The 15,397-nt window shown below is 38.1% G+C and overlaps 1 protein-coding gene across 2 annotated transcripts in view; it reads left to right on the top strand.

Moving 5' to 3' along the window:
• Positions 1 to 15,397, top strand: part of GABBR2 (gamma-aminobutyric acid type B receptor subunit 2) — a 487,779-nt gene that overhangs the window by 333,664 nt on the left and 138,718 nt on the right. For both annotated transcript variants that reach the window (XM_055706084.1, XM_055706085.1), the window contains exon 13: positions 12,343 to 12,465. In XM_055706084.1, the coding sequence (XP_055562059.1) occupies positions 12,343 to 12,465 (123 nt within the window). The remainder of the gene's footprint in view (positions 1 to 12,342; positions 12,466 to 15,397) is intronic.

Here is a 15,397-nt window from a genome sequence, read left to right as displayed (position 1 = left end):
TGCCTGTCGTCCTGAATATTTTAATCAGGAAAATTTTCCAAACAGAAAAATTTCTTCACAGAGTGGAATAATGTCTGTGTGGCTTTTGAAAATACTGGTTCATTCATTTCATGGAAGTGGGTATTAAGTAAGGGAGAGAAGAATATGGTGAGTGAATCTATTTATATTCATCAGATAGGGCAAAATTGCTTCTAGACTTTTACTGGACACTTATCTTTGTGAAGAGATGAGTAGATTTGTGTCTCATTGTGAGAAAATATATAGAATTTTAAATAATAATACACTATAGCTCCATTTTAGCTCAGTGGAGAGTGTAACTAAATGATTTAGAGTATCTTGAATTAGCTGAAGATTTTTATTTACTTCTGTTTATAAAGCTCTCAAAAATCTCTTCTTTTTTCACCCATTTATACATCTACTCCTTTGTTATTGCAAAAAAATAAACAATAAAATTCAGAATATACTCCTTCTTCTATCAGGCTGCTAACTGAGACATTTTGCAAGATTCCCAGAGCTCTGTTACCATCTTTGATCTTGCTAGAGCTCAAAGGAAGCAAATTTTAAATGTATTCATTTTAGCTGGATCTGAAACAGAGGGATGCAAGGGAATCAATTTTTGTCAGATGGAAATGATAAATCAGTAGGGAAAAATAAATTAATTTTGAGTTTTTAAGAGGTTAGTAGAGATAATGGAAAGTAGAATGGAATTAGTATCAAAAATAACTGTAACACTTATAATTGAGGTGTAATTCTGATACATCTTTCTGTTGATTTTGGGCTGCAGAATGTCTTCTGCTCAGAGGACGGCAAAGTTTTTATGTTTTCCTTGCCAGCAGGAGGACTGCCAGTGGGTAAAAGAGGGAGAAGAGAGTATCAGTGGCAAGAGAGCCTGTAGTGGCCTGGGGAAGCTTTAGCTAGCTGAACCATCTGAAGAAGCCAGTCTTTGTGGTAAAGTTTAGAAGGTTGTGAAGCTGTCTTTTTTGATGGGAACTGCATGGTCAGGTTTTAGGGGGCATTAAAGCAGTCCTGCGTAGTGACTGCCCCTGCACAACTCCAGTATGCCAAATAAAGACCATTCACTTTTGACAAATACCACCATAAAAAATCCAAAGCAGTGATATTTAAAGATTCCATAAGCTTTATATATTCTGTTCCTTCAAAAACAAGTATTTGACCATTTGTAGGTGGACACAATAAAACACGATGATCTGCGTCACAGTGCTGCATGTTGCAGTTAGTATTTGAAAGTACCATAGTTCTCAGTTGCCATTGCTGTGATAAGCTTGTCTTACCTTTACCATAGTACATTCTAGCTCTGTCTATTTGTAGTTAATCCTTTAACTGTGACATCAGGGGAGGGATGATTTATGTTTAATTTTCACCGAAAATATTATCAATGTACTTAGTTATTGCTACCACTGTAGATTTCTGGTGGCATATGTTTTTACGTTGACAATATTATTGCAAGGTAAATATAGAATATAATTGCACAAAGGATGTTTAACAGCATCTTTTCTTAAGACTTGTTTTGCTACGGCTTTGCCGGTATTATTCTACTTGATGATATTTCATAAGCTTTTCTCTGTTCTTAAATTTACTGTGTGACTGCAGAGTTCTCAGATATTAAAGGTTTAAAAAGCTTAACAAGTACTGAGAAAAGATACTGGTACTATCCAGGGTTAGAAAGCTACAACCAACCACAACAGAGAAAAATGACTTACCAGTCCAGCCTGACTTAGCTATGTCTGTCAGGCTGCAGTCTGGCAAACTAATCTTGCATTCAGCCTACTAAATCCTTAAAAGACTTCTGAAGAGAGCTATGGTCTTCATGCGTTGCAAAGATGGGTAAGAGATTGCACAGACTGCTTTGGTGACACTAGCAGATGGAATGGAGACTGGTACTGCAAGGGGAACCATGGGGCACAGAGGCTGGGAGCAGGGAAGAGGCTGAGAATGAGAAATCAGGTTCGCTGCTAAGGGCTTTGGAGGAAACGGGAGCCTGTCCAGATAAAAAGAATGGGGAAGAGCCTGGGATTATAGACTGGGAGAAGGAGTTGAGGAGGGAGACTGAATTTGGATTAAAATTCTGACACGTGAAATAACATTGAAAGCCAGGAAAGAGTTGAATGGGGCAAGGAGGACGGTAAGAAGTGGTCAAGAAAGCTGAGTATAGTGGAACACAGAGCCTGAGTTTGGGATTCAAGTGCCAAACTCTAGCTGAGGGACTAGATCTGCTTTAAAATTAGATTAAGATTGAAATTTAGAGGCAGGATGGGAGACCTGAGAAGTAGTGACATAGACTGGGAAAGAAACATAGGAGTGGGAAAGGAATAAGAGGCAAGAAAAAGTTGTAATTAGGTGTGGCCGGAATGGTTGCCACAGAAGTTTGGGCAGAGCATAAAAACTGAACACAGGATTTTAGAGTTTCCCTGTTGTTTTTAATATTACTATGTATCTGTAAAACCTAAAAGCGAACTCTGTTCCTTGTCTTCCTGCTATGCTGTTGTACAGCTTGTGATAGCTACTAGTTATTCTTTTAGCTCAAGCTTATGAGGTGTGCAAAAATCTAAAGGTTCCTTTTGCTGGTGTGTGAACCTCACTGTAAATTATTTCTCTTTCATTTTGTTTAAAAAGAATGGGCTCATGAAAATGTTAAAAGGCTTATGTTGTGGCTAAAAAATCAATCATTGAAAACCTACGGCTTGCTAGGATCTCTACAATGTACATTTGTTCCTCTGCATGCATTATTAAGTGCAGCCTTAGTTTTCTACAGGATGCCAGTGTCATGTAGCAGACACAGTGAGTGCTCTGGGCAGGCAATAGGGCTGTGTAATAAAAGGGGCAGTCTTCTGTTGCAGTCTTTTTCCCTTAAACTGGAAAAAAATACATAATGAAAAAGGTAGTAGGAGTTTTGGGAAAGGTGATCTCATGTATAAGATAGTTAAGAGACGACATGAAGAAAAACAATTAATTGCCAGAATTATGTGTTATGCTTTAGAAGTCTCTCTGAACATGGTTTTTGAGAAGCAAATTTACTACCTGAGTGAAGCAGAGCAAGAATTCTCAAACTTTTTAGCTTGTTGCCTTCCCACTCCATTTTTTAACACAAATGGCCAACCCACCTCAATTTCTATACTTAATGGTCCATAGACAGAAATGCATGGAAGGCTGGAAGGGGTAAGACACCATCCATATCTTTCTGGGCAGCAGGACACACGGGTTGCTCCAAGCAGCCCCCAGTTCTGACCCCTCCAGTCGGGGTGGGCAGTGGCTGGCTGTGTGCTCTCACCCCGTGGTACCAGCTGCAGGGAAGCTGTCAGTACCTGCAACTGCACAGAGTGCCCTGGGGAAAAAAAAACAGAGAGGAAAAGGCAGTTGGATGCCACACACTTAAAAGTTTATGTGCTGCTGCCTTCTCCTCACAACTTGTCTGTTTATTCTATCCCCATCCCTCTGTGAGAAAGTTTATAGGATGAGTGTAATCTCTAGTTGTAAACTTTTCTATAGGTTTTTCAAGCCATCTATGGAATTTAAAATTTATTAGAATCTATAATCTTTCTCACAGAAGTCCTAAAGAGGTTTTAAAAGAGATACTCATTATCTCAATAATTTAAAGATAAACAAGGCAAAGTTTTCCAGATTATATTGACAGAGGGATTAGGTCAGAACCTCACAGGCCATATATTATTTGCTCACTTAAATGCCTTTATAGATGTAGTTCTGTATTAGTGTGAATGTAGATCTTATTACCTAATCAGTGTTTTCTGTAACTACTGCTAGAAAATATTTTTCGAGGTCAGTTTTCAGATTGTAAATATTTACACTTTCCCGGGACATTTATTTCAATCTAGCTAGAGCTTTTTGTGTGTATAACAAAAAGCTATATGCTGGATTTCCCATACATACATAGCATGCACCTGTATTTCATTAAGTATATATTAGAGACCATAAGTCTGAAAAGGAGATGTGTCAAGGTCCAAAAATTTGCTTTGGGTAACCATACCAGCAGTAAAACAATCTATAAGGGACCATCTCCTGCAAATGAACCAGCACATGGATACCTAAAGAAATGTTCTGTGTTACTGTTCAGTCTTTGAGAGTAAGCAAGACAGTGGTTTGAAATTTGCTTGTTTGGGATTTTTTTTTTCCTTATGAATATTTACCACTGGACCAAGTAATCCATGATACTTACAGTGCAGCATAAATTATTCAGGTATAGCTTCATGGGTTATTAATATACAGATATAGTACTTCCTAAAGCAACACAAGTGGAAACCAAATTATCTGATTATTTTTTTTTTTACTCAAATAGCTGTAACTATAAATTTTAAGTCCAAAGCTTTGAAAATAGTCAGTGTAATCCTAGAATCCATATTTAGATGTAAAATAAGCATCCTGTTTGTCATAAAAGCTGATCAGCCAAAATGCCAGCCGGGGAACAATAGGAATCACATTTCTAAAATTTACATTCATATAAATATGGATCGGGGAGCTAAATCTCAAGCTTCTGTCACAGAAAGAAGTTGAGCTAATGAACTGTACATCTAGGAGAAAAATCTGCTTTTGGAGTAATTTATGTATGTAAATTTCTGCATGGTACAGTTTGATAAGGCTAAACCTCAGTAGCAATGAAAACAATGAAAACTCTGTGTGAAATGTAACTGCTCATAAACAGCACTACAACCATAATTTCTATGTATTATGAGACTAATGGATGACAGAGAAATAAAGAACATGTCGCTATACAGTATGAAGCAATTTATTCCTGAATAGCTTGAAATTGGATTGTAAATGTAATCAAGTGCATTGATGTCCCCAGCTATTTGGTAACAATGTAGTATGCTTTCCCACAGAATTGTTCATTAAAGAAAATATTAAATTCTAGGTATTTTAATGTTATCTCAAACAAAATCAGAACATTTATTCCAGACCATTCAAATCCTTTGTGCACTTTTTTCCCGAAGATTGGGATCCCTTTTAACCCTAAAGATGAGCATTCACAGCCGTGGTAGAAATTCCTCCACACTTACCGCCGTGCAATCTTGGGCTCAGCAGATGCATTTCTCTCAAAGGTGAATTTGACCTGCTGTGTTGATGGGATATGCAGCTCTCTCATGACAGCATATCTTGCTTTACTTATGGTAGTTCCAGAAGTGAACAGAATGTTGAGGTTTGTTTCTAAGAAAGTTGTCATAGTTTAAACCCAGCCGGCAACTAAGCACCACACAGCCGCTCGCTCAGTCCCCCCTCACTCAGAGGGACAAGTAGGAGAATCAGAAAGGAATGTAAAACTTGAGGGTTGAGATAAGAACAATTTAATAATTGACAGAAAATAAAAAATAAAGAGCAATAATAATGACAACAACAACAGTTATAATGCAAAGGAAGGAGAGTGGGAGAGGAAGGAAATCCAAAGGGAAGGGAGGAAAGAAAACAAGTGATGCACAGTACAGCTGCTCACCATGCACTGACCGATGGCCAGGCAGTCCCTGAGCAACGATCCCCAGGCCCCAGCCAACACCCCCCACCCCCCCACCCTCCCAGTTTACATACCAAGCATGACATCCCATGGTGTGGAATGCCTCTTTGGCTGGTGGCTGGTTCAAGTCAGCTGACCTGGCTGTGTCCCCTCCCGATTTCTTGTCCCCCTCCAGCGTTCTTGCTGGCAGGGCTTGAGAAATTCGTAAGTCCTTGACTTAGTGTAAACATGACCCAGCAACAACTAAAACCATCAGTGTGCTATCAACATTGTTCTCACACCAAATCCAAAACACAGCACTGTACCAGCTACTAAGAAGAAAGTTAACTCTATCCCAGCTGAAACTGCCCTCCAAAACATTGTATAGCAAGAATGGTTGGTTCTAATGCTGTGAAGTCAAATTTCTTTAGTGCCATTTGGTTTTTAAGACTACAATGTTTTTTTTATTTTTGTCCTTTCAAGAGTTTTGTGAAACTAGCCATGTTATATCATTCTGCATGCTCCTTATGGTTGGATCAGCAATGTTAGTAAAACAATCCTCTCTCCAATTCTCTAATGCATTGTAGCCATAACTAACTGTAGCCAAAGCTCAGGCTTTCAAAGATGAAGATTTTTATTTTTTTTTTAATTTGTCACTGAATACCTCTCCTTCTCTAACCTGTGTAAAATTTTTATCTTCTATCACCCCTAGAGAGCATCCCCCTAGGATGTTCCCCCTTTCTTTTACATGAATTGGAAGAGAGGCAAGATGTCTTCTAATCAGATAGCTTCTCCTGGCAGCACGGCATAGATTCAACACATCCACATTTGCAGTGCAGTTATTGAGAGGGTCAGTTTGGCCAAAGTTGCTCTGAAATTATCCTAAGCATGAGTCAGAAAAGAAGACACGTTCTAGAAATAAGCGCTTTAGCAGGCTAGTGACTGTAGCTATTTAATTCTCAAAAACAAGCTTTTTGATCATTTCCGATTGTCCATTATTATCAGTAGTACCATGCATTCCACTATCCTGGAAAGCAGTAAAAATCATCAAGTTATTAGACTGAAGGGGGTCACAGCAAATCCTCACAGAAAACATTTATTTTTAAGTTTATAAGTAGATATACAAATCTTTCATCAAATTAATCAAAATACCTCTGAAAAAGTAAAATGTCTTAAGCTTAGCTATTTACTGCCAGTGACTTCCTGGTCAAAAAACCTTGCTACTGCAAAATACGCTTTTAAAGTGTTAGCATTCACTCATTAAAACTAACGTAATTGCAGTGTGAAGTGTTCCCAATACTAATCATAGAACCTATTATAGGAAATACTCATAATAGCTGTTCAAAAAGACCATTGTAGAGCTATTGGAAACAATGGATAATGTGTTTTCAATACTTCTTTTTTCTCATTCTGTTACACAATAGAAATTAAGAGTGTATTACAGAATAGATCTCTAAAATATTAATGGCTTTAATAACTCAAAGATAGATATCTCCATCAGCCCATGTATGGCAAAGTTCACCTATCTACTACTGACTGCATCACCAGCCTCACAGCACCATCCCACTTGTGCCGACCCACTAAACATAGGGGAGCAGCCCTAAGGTATCTAGTAATCGTACTGTGAGAAATGGAAGGTTAGTTTATGCAACAGAGACACTATCCTGAAGGCAAGTTTAGGAGTGGTTGTATGGTCCCTTTTTGCAGCTTTGCAGACTTTATAATTTTTTTCCCCCCAAACTCTGTTATTTTCTCACTTTCCCCTTCAGTTCAGAGGGAGGACTTCTATCAGCATGATTTCTGTATGTACCAAGGAGAGGAAGATTGGGTTTCAGATTTCTGAGAGCTTCAGTAATTGCTGTCAGTGCTGTTCATTTAATGGAATAAGGTCTAGGAAGCTCCACAGAGGGATCCTTTAAAGAGGGTTTCTCTCTACAGATTCCATTCCAGGAGTCAGGGAAGAGACAACTGAAAAAAAAGTTACTGAATAGCATTAAGTGTTTATCCAGCTAGTGCCAGAGGCAAGGGACAGATCTGTCAGCTAGACTAGAAAGGGTTGATCTACCTAAGAGAAACCAGAATTGCCTTCTTAAACAGAAAAAACCCTAAATTTTCAAGGAAAAGAAAATGTATCTGAAAACCTATAACAAAATAAAAATACTCCCAGCCTTGCTATGCTTCTATGAATGCAATTAATAAAAACCCCAAACAAATAAACAAACCACCAATATTTACCAACAGATCTTCCTTTAAATTTAAAGATATTTTATTCTGAAAAAGGGAGGTAAAGTTCCTGATAGCAAAGAAACTAACTCTGAAAAAAAAAAAAAAAAAAAAAAAAGACAAGAGGAAATTAACTATTTGATCCATGCAGAAAAGCTCTTTGTGGAACTCAGAGAGTACAAAGCTAATGTTGCATCCTGGAGAAGAGAGTAAGCCTTTACGTAAGTCTCCTTGTTCATGGTTTAGAATGGAGCTCAGCTTTAAGGTCCCTGTCATACACATTTGCAGAGTTGGTTTCTAATAAGGCAAGAAATAACAAAGTTTTCCTTTGCCCAAACTACAAAGAGGAAGCCGAATGTTGAATTACTGTTTTTTGCCAAATTGCCACATGATCCCATAAACAGGTGGAGGATAGCGTCCTGCAGGGCACAATGGAAGCAAATGAAAAAAGCTGCACAAAAAGTCTGTGAAATAATAACCACATGGACAGCTGAAGTTGCTGTGGCAGGTGGTACAGCCTGTGATAATTCTAGAAAATCCCCAAGGTTTTCATGAGCAGAAACTTCATCCCAGAACTTCAGACAGATTTTATATCTCCTATGATCAAACTGCAAGGTCTATAAAAGGTAAGGACTTTGATCTTAAACTTGTCTTCATGGTCACAAGTTTTCAGAAAAAATTTGATTTGCTCATACAGCGATGTTCTGAGAAGAAAATGGCCTACCAGTTTCTGTTCTGAGTGAATTTGTTTTGAGGACAGATAGCTTCATATCCAGATATATAGTCCAGACTGGTAGCAATGGCATTTATAACAGTGGGCAGATCTGCCAGGATGAGACAGATTCACCTATCCAATCACAGATGGTAGAAAATATTACTCACAGATGCTGCTGTATGAGAGCTTGGCTTCAGCAAGGAGTCAGCAGCACTCACAAAAAATGGATTTTATTAGCTACCCTGCATTTCTCCCAAGGCTGATCTACTGTATGCTAGAAGGAAGATAAAAAGGGGAAAAGCAAGGATCTTCCTCTGAAAGAAGAATATTATATTTGATTGTAAGGAGCCTCCGTTGCTCATGACTTTCTTCTGTCAGACACAGAAATTGTTGGATTCACAAGATCTGAGTCAAGACTCCTTCAGTGCATCTGGTGTTTCCCAAGGAGTGGATGTACTGAATTAAGGACTGCTGGTGTGTGGGAGTGATGGCCGGGCAGGGGGAAAGCTGGGCTTTCTGTGGGGGGAGGGTGGAGATCAGCAAGCCTCTTAGAGATGCTGCTAGTGACACACCAATGGCATTTCTCAGAACAAGTTTATGTTAGGACGTTCTGCTAATCACTGTCAGAAGTGAAAAATAATTGAATCGCAACACCTCGTTACGAAATGCTAGCATTTTGGTGAAGAGTGCTGCTGCAGAGCTGCATTACTGCTGTGGCTTTGCCAGGGACAGACCGTGGTGGCGATGGCTCCATGGGGCAGCCTCAGGAGCCCCGCCGTCAGCCCGCTCGCCCTGCATGCAGCACTGGCAGCATGTGCAGACCGCTTCCTCAGATTATCTCATGGGCTTTTCTTTTGCTTGCCTTCCTTCTGGCTGTCTGGTGGACGTAAGGGATTAATAACACCTGCTGCCAGTGACAGCTGCTGTTACGCGCCTCTCCCCTTCTGTCCAGAAAAGGGCCATTCACAATGTAACACAGGAAAAAATGCTCCAAGAGGTATCCAAGGAAGAGCTCCACTGTTAGCTGCATTTCTGCTTTGATTTGTTCTAATAATTACCCGCCCCCCCAAAAAGGTTACCAAACTTATATGTGAACTAAAATACCAATATTGACCTACAGTAGTGCAGGGTCAGGTACAAATAGAAGATGCACACAAGCAGGAAAGGGCAGTTAGCGATGTGATTCTGAATAGGACGTGTTAATATGAGATTTCTTTTGACCCTGTTAGTGAGTGGATTATCAGTATTACTGCTTTTGATAGTATCCTTTTACTCTTTTGCTTCTGGCATTACTGTACCACTTTGATTAACATTACTGAGTGTTGGCAAATCTGCATCTTACTCAACCCAACTTGCAATGTCAATATAATTGGTACCAATTTGGAAGGCAGTGGGCTAGCTGTCACATGCTTTACCTGTCCCTGGTAAAACGTTCCCTATTTTCATGAGAAAGATAAGGCATCGTTACTGATGTTATGGGTTTTTTACAAGGAACTTTTATGGTTCAGTAGAGCAGAAAGAAACATTTCTGGCAGATTCTTTTCACATAGCTTTAAATTTCTCAAATGCATATTTTTAGATGAAGTAAATTGTTTATTAACACCTCTCTGGTCGGGGAGCAAAGGGAGGGGAATATTTCAGAACACTAATTTCTCTGATCCTAAATTGTGCCCAAGATATGTGGAATGAATTGTCCTTTAAAGGCTCCTGTTTCTGCCCATTGGCTACTGAGAGAGGTTAGACATACAATGGTTAAACAGCCAACTTTAGTAAAATAAACCCCATCCGTTGAAAAAGAAAGACCAACTGAAATATGCCAATAAAATAATTTATCTAGCCATTTAAGAGGGAGAAAAAGAAATTTGGGTTGAGGGTCTACATTTCATCTAAATCCAAATTATCTTTGGACTTGATTCCCCATGGTTTTCTCTTCTACATCTCCACTCGCACCAAGAGCAGCACTAGGTATGTTTTGACAAGCCCTGTTTAGAGGCATTAGAAAAGAGATAAAAAATGTATGAGCTTTTTCTGCAGAGGGTAACCTCAGTGATTAACAGTCCTGTTTCAGCTTTGCTTGCAACTTGGTAAATGACTAAAAGGTTAGGTATGGTTATGTTTTCCCAAAGAAGACAAGGGACCAAGGTGTGTCTGAGAATCTTTGCTTAATACCTGCTTTCCTTTTAGCCTCAGGAGGAAAGACATTGCAACAGTCTTCCTCCTCCTTGTGCACCTCCCACCAAGACAACTTTTCCTTGAAAAGTTCTCCTTGCCAAACCATCCGGCAGTGAGACATACCACCATGAAAGCTTCACCTTTCCCCTCGACTCACCCTCTCCAGGCATGCCTGTGCTATCTCTGATGAGATGGACACACTGCCTTATCACTGCTGCAATACTTTACTATGCTGCAAACATGTGGAAAGCATCATTTTCTGGTCCTCTATGATGATGGTGGCTACATGGATTTAAATAACTGGTCTCAGGAGATGAAAATAATGCATCAAGTCCTTTAAGTCATTCTGATTGCTAGCCTGTTTTACACTCATTTTACTCCAAATGATTTATAAAATGAACTAGCAGATTAACAAAAAGCGGTGCAAAATATTGCAGAAACACCTTTCAAAATGAAGAATATATCTCACTAAATAATATGAAAACCAAACTTTCTGAAGTTCCTCTTGCATTATTTCAAATCATATTCATACAATTCAATAGGTATTCAGTGCAAATACAATTTATTCTAGGAAGGCATACCACCCTCACCTGTATTGATATTAGCTCACACTTCTGGCTTTTTAAGGCATTTTCAAAGTCCTAACAAGTTCATCAAATTGAACTGAAATAATTGCAAGTTTATTAAGCTGCTCAGGCTTGATGTTTTTGAATATTTAATTTGGATTAAGCCAACTGTTTTTGAGAACCAAAACTAGGTGAAAATATGTAGGTTTGTCCGTGTTGAAACAATTTGGCAATGTCTTTTGAATATTGGATGAGTGTTCATTAGTAATAGAAGTACATACTAATTTAAAAAACATGAACATAGGCACAAGAGGACTGACACAAAGTTAATTTAAGCCTGATATTTGAACATGCTTAGAGCCTTGCAACTGAAATAATGTACTTGCAGTGTATTTTTTCTGTGTTGCTACTGTGTAGCAGTAGAAATAATATAGATATTGCATGCAGCTATACAAGACTGTAAAACATGGTTTTGCTTGTTATTTTTATTAGCAACTTGTTTTCTTTTTTGAACCTAAAATCCATGCAAAATTAAAAACGTGTTTTAAGTTGCATGTGAATAAAATCTTCTAATCTTGATAATATTTAAAAAATATAACATCCCTTTCTGCTCCCTGGGTAACAGAGGCAAATGTTAAACACATACACACAAAACCTCAAAAATTAACTTATCTTTTAATACCTGGCAAGTGTGTCAACAGCAGTGATCTCCAGAGGTCCCTTCCAACCCTGACCATTCTGTGTTTTCCACGTCCGAGAAGGTTATGAAGAAGTGAACACTATAAATCTTAGTGAAAACTGTCTGAACTCCTGCTGCTCTGACAGATGTAATGAACACTTTTGCGCATTTGCACACATAAACACCATAGTGACTCTCTAGAATATGAGGGGGTTATATTTTCCAGGACTTAATATTAAACCTGGACTTCAATATCAATATTTTAGAGTCCTCCCAATTTCTTTTTAGAAATTGGAATGCACTTTAGATACTTCTAACAACCAGGAAACAAACTAAAATAATTTGTGTCTTCTTGCTTTTAGCTTTTGATATTTCTGAAACTTTTATTTGTTCATTGTTAAAAACCCTTTTTATTAGCAGCCTGTGTTTTTCTCCCTATATAGGACTAAAACTGTACAGGGATCTATCTATGGCTCATGGGAATCTCCCCCCCTTTTTTTTCCCTTTTTTTTTTTTTTTGTCTCTCCAGATCATTAAAGACCAGAAGCTACTGGTGATAGTTGGAGGGATGCTACTGATTGATCTTTGCATCCTGATTTGCTGGCAGGTTGTGGATCCTTTGAGAAGGACAGTGGAAAAGTATAACATGGAGGTATGTCCTCAAGCCCAAGTAATACTTATGGTTGCATATCAGTATCTAAGATTTCTGTAAGAACAAGCTAAAGTTGCACTAGGTTATATGAAAGCAGGTCAAGCTGCGTATTTGGGGGGAAGCAGGATTCTGTTTTGTAAAAGCAAATACAAATTAAGTAACTGCAACCAAAAGAAATTGTATCTGTAGTTGAAGGTGCCACATTTCTGTCACTTGTGAGAGATTTTAGATGAAAGTGTTGTAAACACAGGAGAGTCCTCTGCTAAGACTCTCTATTAGAGTCTGTTGCAATAAATAATAGATTATCAGAACCCATTAGCAGATTTCAGTAAGAGCTCATTCAAGATAAGTGCAGAAGGGGTCACTGCTTAGGCTGCATTCTTTATGGAGATGTTCAGGAATTATGTTACCTACTGCTATATTTATTTTCAGTAATAGCATGAGCATACACACACTCCGTGATTGTTCCTATTTTAATGTCATTCTCAGAAAGGTCATGCTAGAGATTTTCATAGGGAGGAGGTAATAACTTAATGCCAGCTGTACAAATCTTCCAGCATTCAGGTAGGTTTCTAGAAGAAAAGCTTTCTGGACAAACTGACAGCAGGAAACACAGCAGCAACAGTGCAGAACTAGGATATTAAAAAAAAATCTATCTGTATGCAGATTAGCAGCATTTGAGAGTTTATTACCTCCAACATGGAAACTGGTAATAGCTGAAAACTAGATTATTTGAGGACAATCTAGAAGTGTTATTCTATTCTTCAGTATTTGGCAATCAGTAAGAAAAAGAATGGTAATTTTCCCTTCTGATGTTAACATTTGCAAGAAAAGATATATTTTATTCCATTATTTTTACTTTGGTCTTACTTTGCAGTGTAGCTCTGGAATTTTAGTAGAAGTATTTACTTTTTATTTGAATATAATTTGTATAAGGTGTTTTAGAACGATGCCTCCTAAACTGCAATGGATGCTTTTCAATCATTTTAGAGTCTGAAAACATACTTCTCAGTCATTCCCTAGCATTTGAACGTTTTTTTAATAGACTCCCCAGTTACTATAGTTGTCAATAAAAAATGAAAAATGTAACAGAAACTTGTCTTGTGGAGACACTTCTGCTTTGTGTTTGTAGAGCTTGAAACAATAGCAGCTTGTCGATAGACTTGTTTGCTTCACTTCTGCATTTACTGCATTGCAACTGATATTTCGATTGCCAGTGTTGTTAATGGTTTCACTGCTCATTTAAAACCAAATATATTATGATGGATGAGTAGTCACAAAATTCAGTTGAAATAATGCTCATTTCAGTGCTGTGGGTGAATGAGTTAGAAGGACTTTTACTTTTTTCCCTGATCAGAGGGAAGCCATAAATAAACATCCTGACATCTGGTCTTATCAGAATTACCTTAGTGAAATTTCTGCAGAGAGCAGCAGTAACTGTGAAGTTACCAAAACATAAGTACCATATACTTGAAAAATAATGTTTATTCCGGTTTTAAAATCATTGCAATTTCCATCTGAATTATCAGTGTATTCCTTGGTCGTGTAGTGTATACCACTAAAAATTCAGTGTGTTTGTCCCACATTCGGTGCTATCTAGTCCACAGGTCTGCAAACCAGTTGTCTGAACTTTGTATCAGAACTTAAATTCTCTGGAAACTATGCAAGGCCATGTAAACTCACATTCATTGAATGCACACACAAGGATGTGTAATATTTTGAACACTCAGGATAGAATTCAGTTAAACTGACTGTAAGTGCTCTTAGCTATTATTATAAATTCCCAGAATGTTTTTTAAGCTAATGGATTTGAGGAGGGAAGGAAATAAAAGTATTATGCAAGCAAATTTAGTCATTTAAATCCTGTACTTGTTTTTATCTTGTAAAAGCAGTGAGGTGAACTGCAGTTTGCTTTCCTGAAACACACCTCTTCAGGTCCCAGAAACTCCTGAGTAAAGGCAAATGACAGTTGTATTTGCTTGTTAAATTAGATTATTATTGTTATAGTTTGCTTTTTTAAATTTTAGGGAGGTTAAGTGCATTCTCCAATGGTGAATTCTTTAATTGGTAGTTGAGTTTGCCTGAGCAGGTATTACCTTTTGCATGTTTGAAAAGCACTTACCACCATAGTAAACACTACTGGAGGCCAGTTTCTGCCTTATTTCAGCAATACTCTGTCTCATATATTCCTTGTCCCACTTGCTTCTATGAAATAATTTTAAAGGTGTTATTTTCTTTCAGTTAAAGTTGAATCAAGTGATAGAGACTAAACTCAATGTAGGCTCCAAAGTTATGAACACAGTCAGTCATTCTAGCTACTGAACTGTTTGAGTGCTGTTTTAGCTATGAATACTCATCAGCTTCCTATGTAGATGTTCTGCATTTGGCTACCATAAGGTGGTCCTCTCTTAACTGTGTCTCAATAAATAAGTCTATCAAAGTAACCAAGACGAGGAGCCTAAAAACTGACAGTGTCCTTTGCTGTTTGGCATTATTCACAAAATAGTTTATTTGAATACCAACGCCAGTGAATTATCAAGCACTTTTTAAGAATTCAGACTCCTTTTCCAGAATTGTTTGTAAAGTCAAGCTATATGTGCCTTAAAAGCTGAGGACAGGCAGTCTACATCTAAAAATGCAAAGGGAAGTGAAGGCACTGGTGGTGACTCGGCCCCTGACAGAAGTAAGATATCAGATGGGATGCTGGGTCTGTCAGCTTTCAGACTTGCTTCTGGCATCCTGACTCTAAATGTCAGGCATCCTTATGAAAAGTGCATCTATGGCTTCCATAAGAGACTAAGTTAAAAGTTTTAATGGCTGAGATGTAAAAAGCATCTATACCATCCTGTAGGGCAGTTATTTGATATATGATACATAGACAATGTAGTCCTTGGATAAAATCAAACAGGTTACAGGTAAAGGCAGGGACCAC

This window comes from Falco cherrug, chromosome 3, assembly GCF_023634085.1.
Source record: "Falco cherrug isolate bFalChe1 chromosome 3, bFalChe1.pri, whole genome shotgun sequence".
NCBI lineage: Eukaryota > Metazoa > Chordata > Aves > Falconiformes > Falconidae > Falco > Falco cherrug.
The sequence above is the reverse complement of the archived record's forward strand: the minus strand, read 5'-3'. Positions and strand labels throughout refer to the sequence as shown.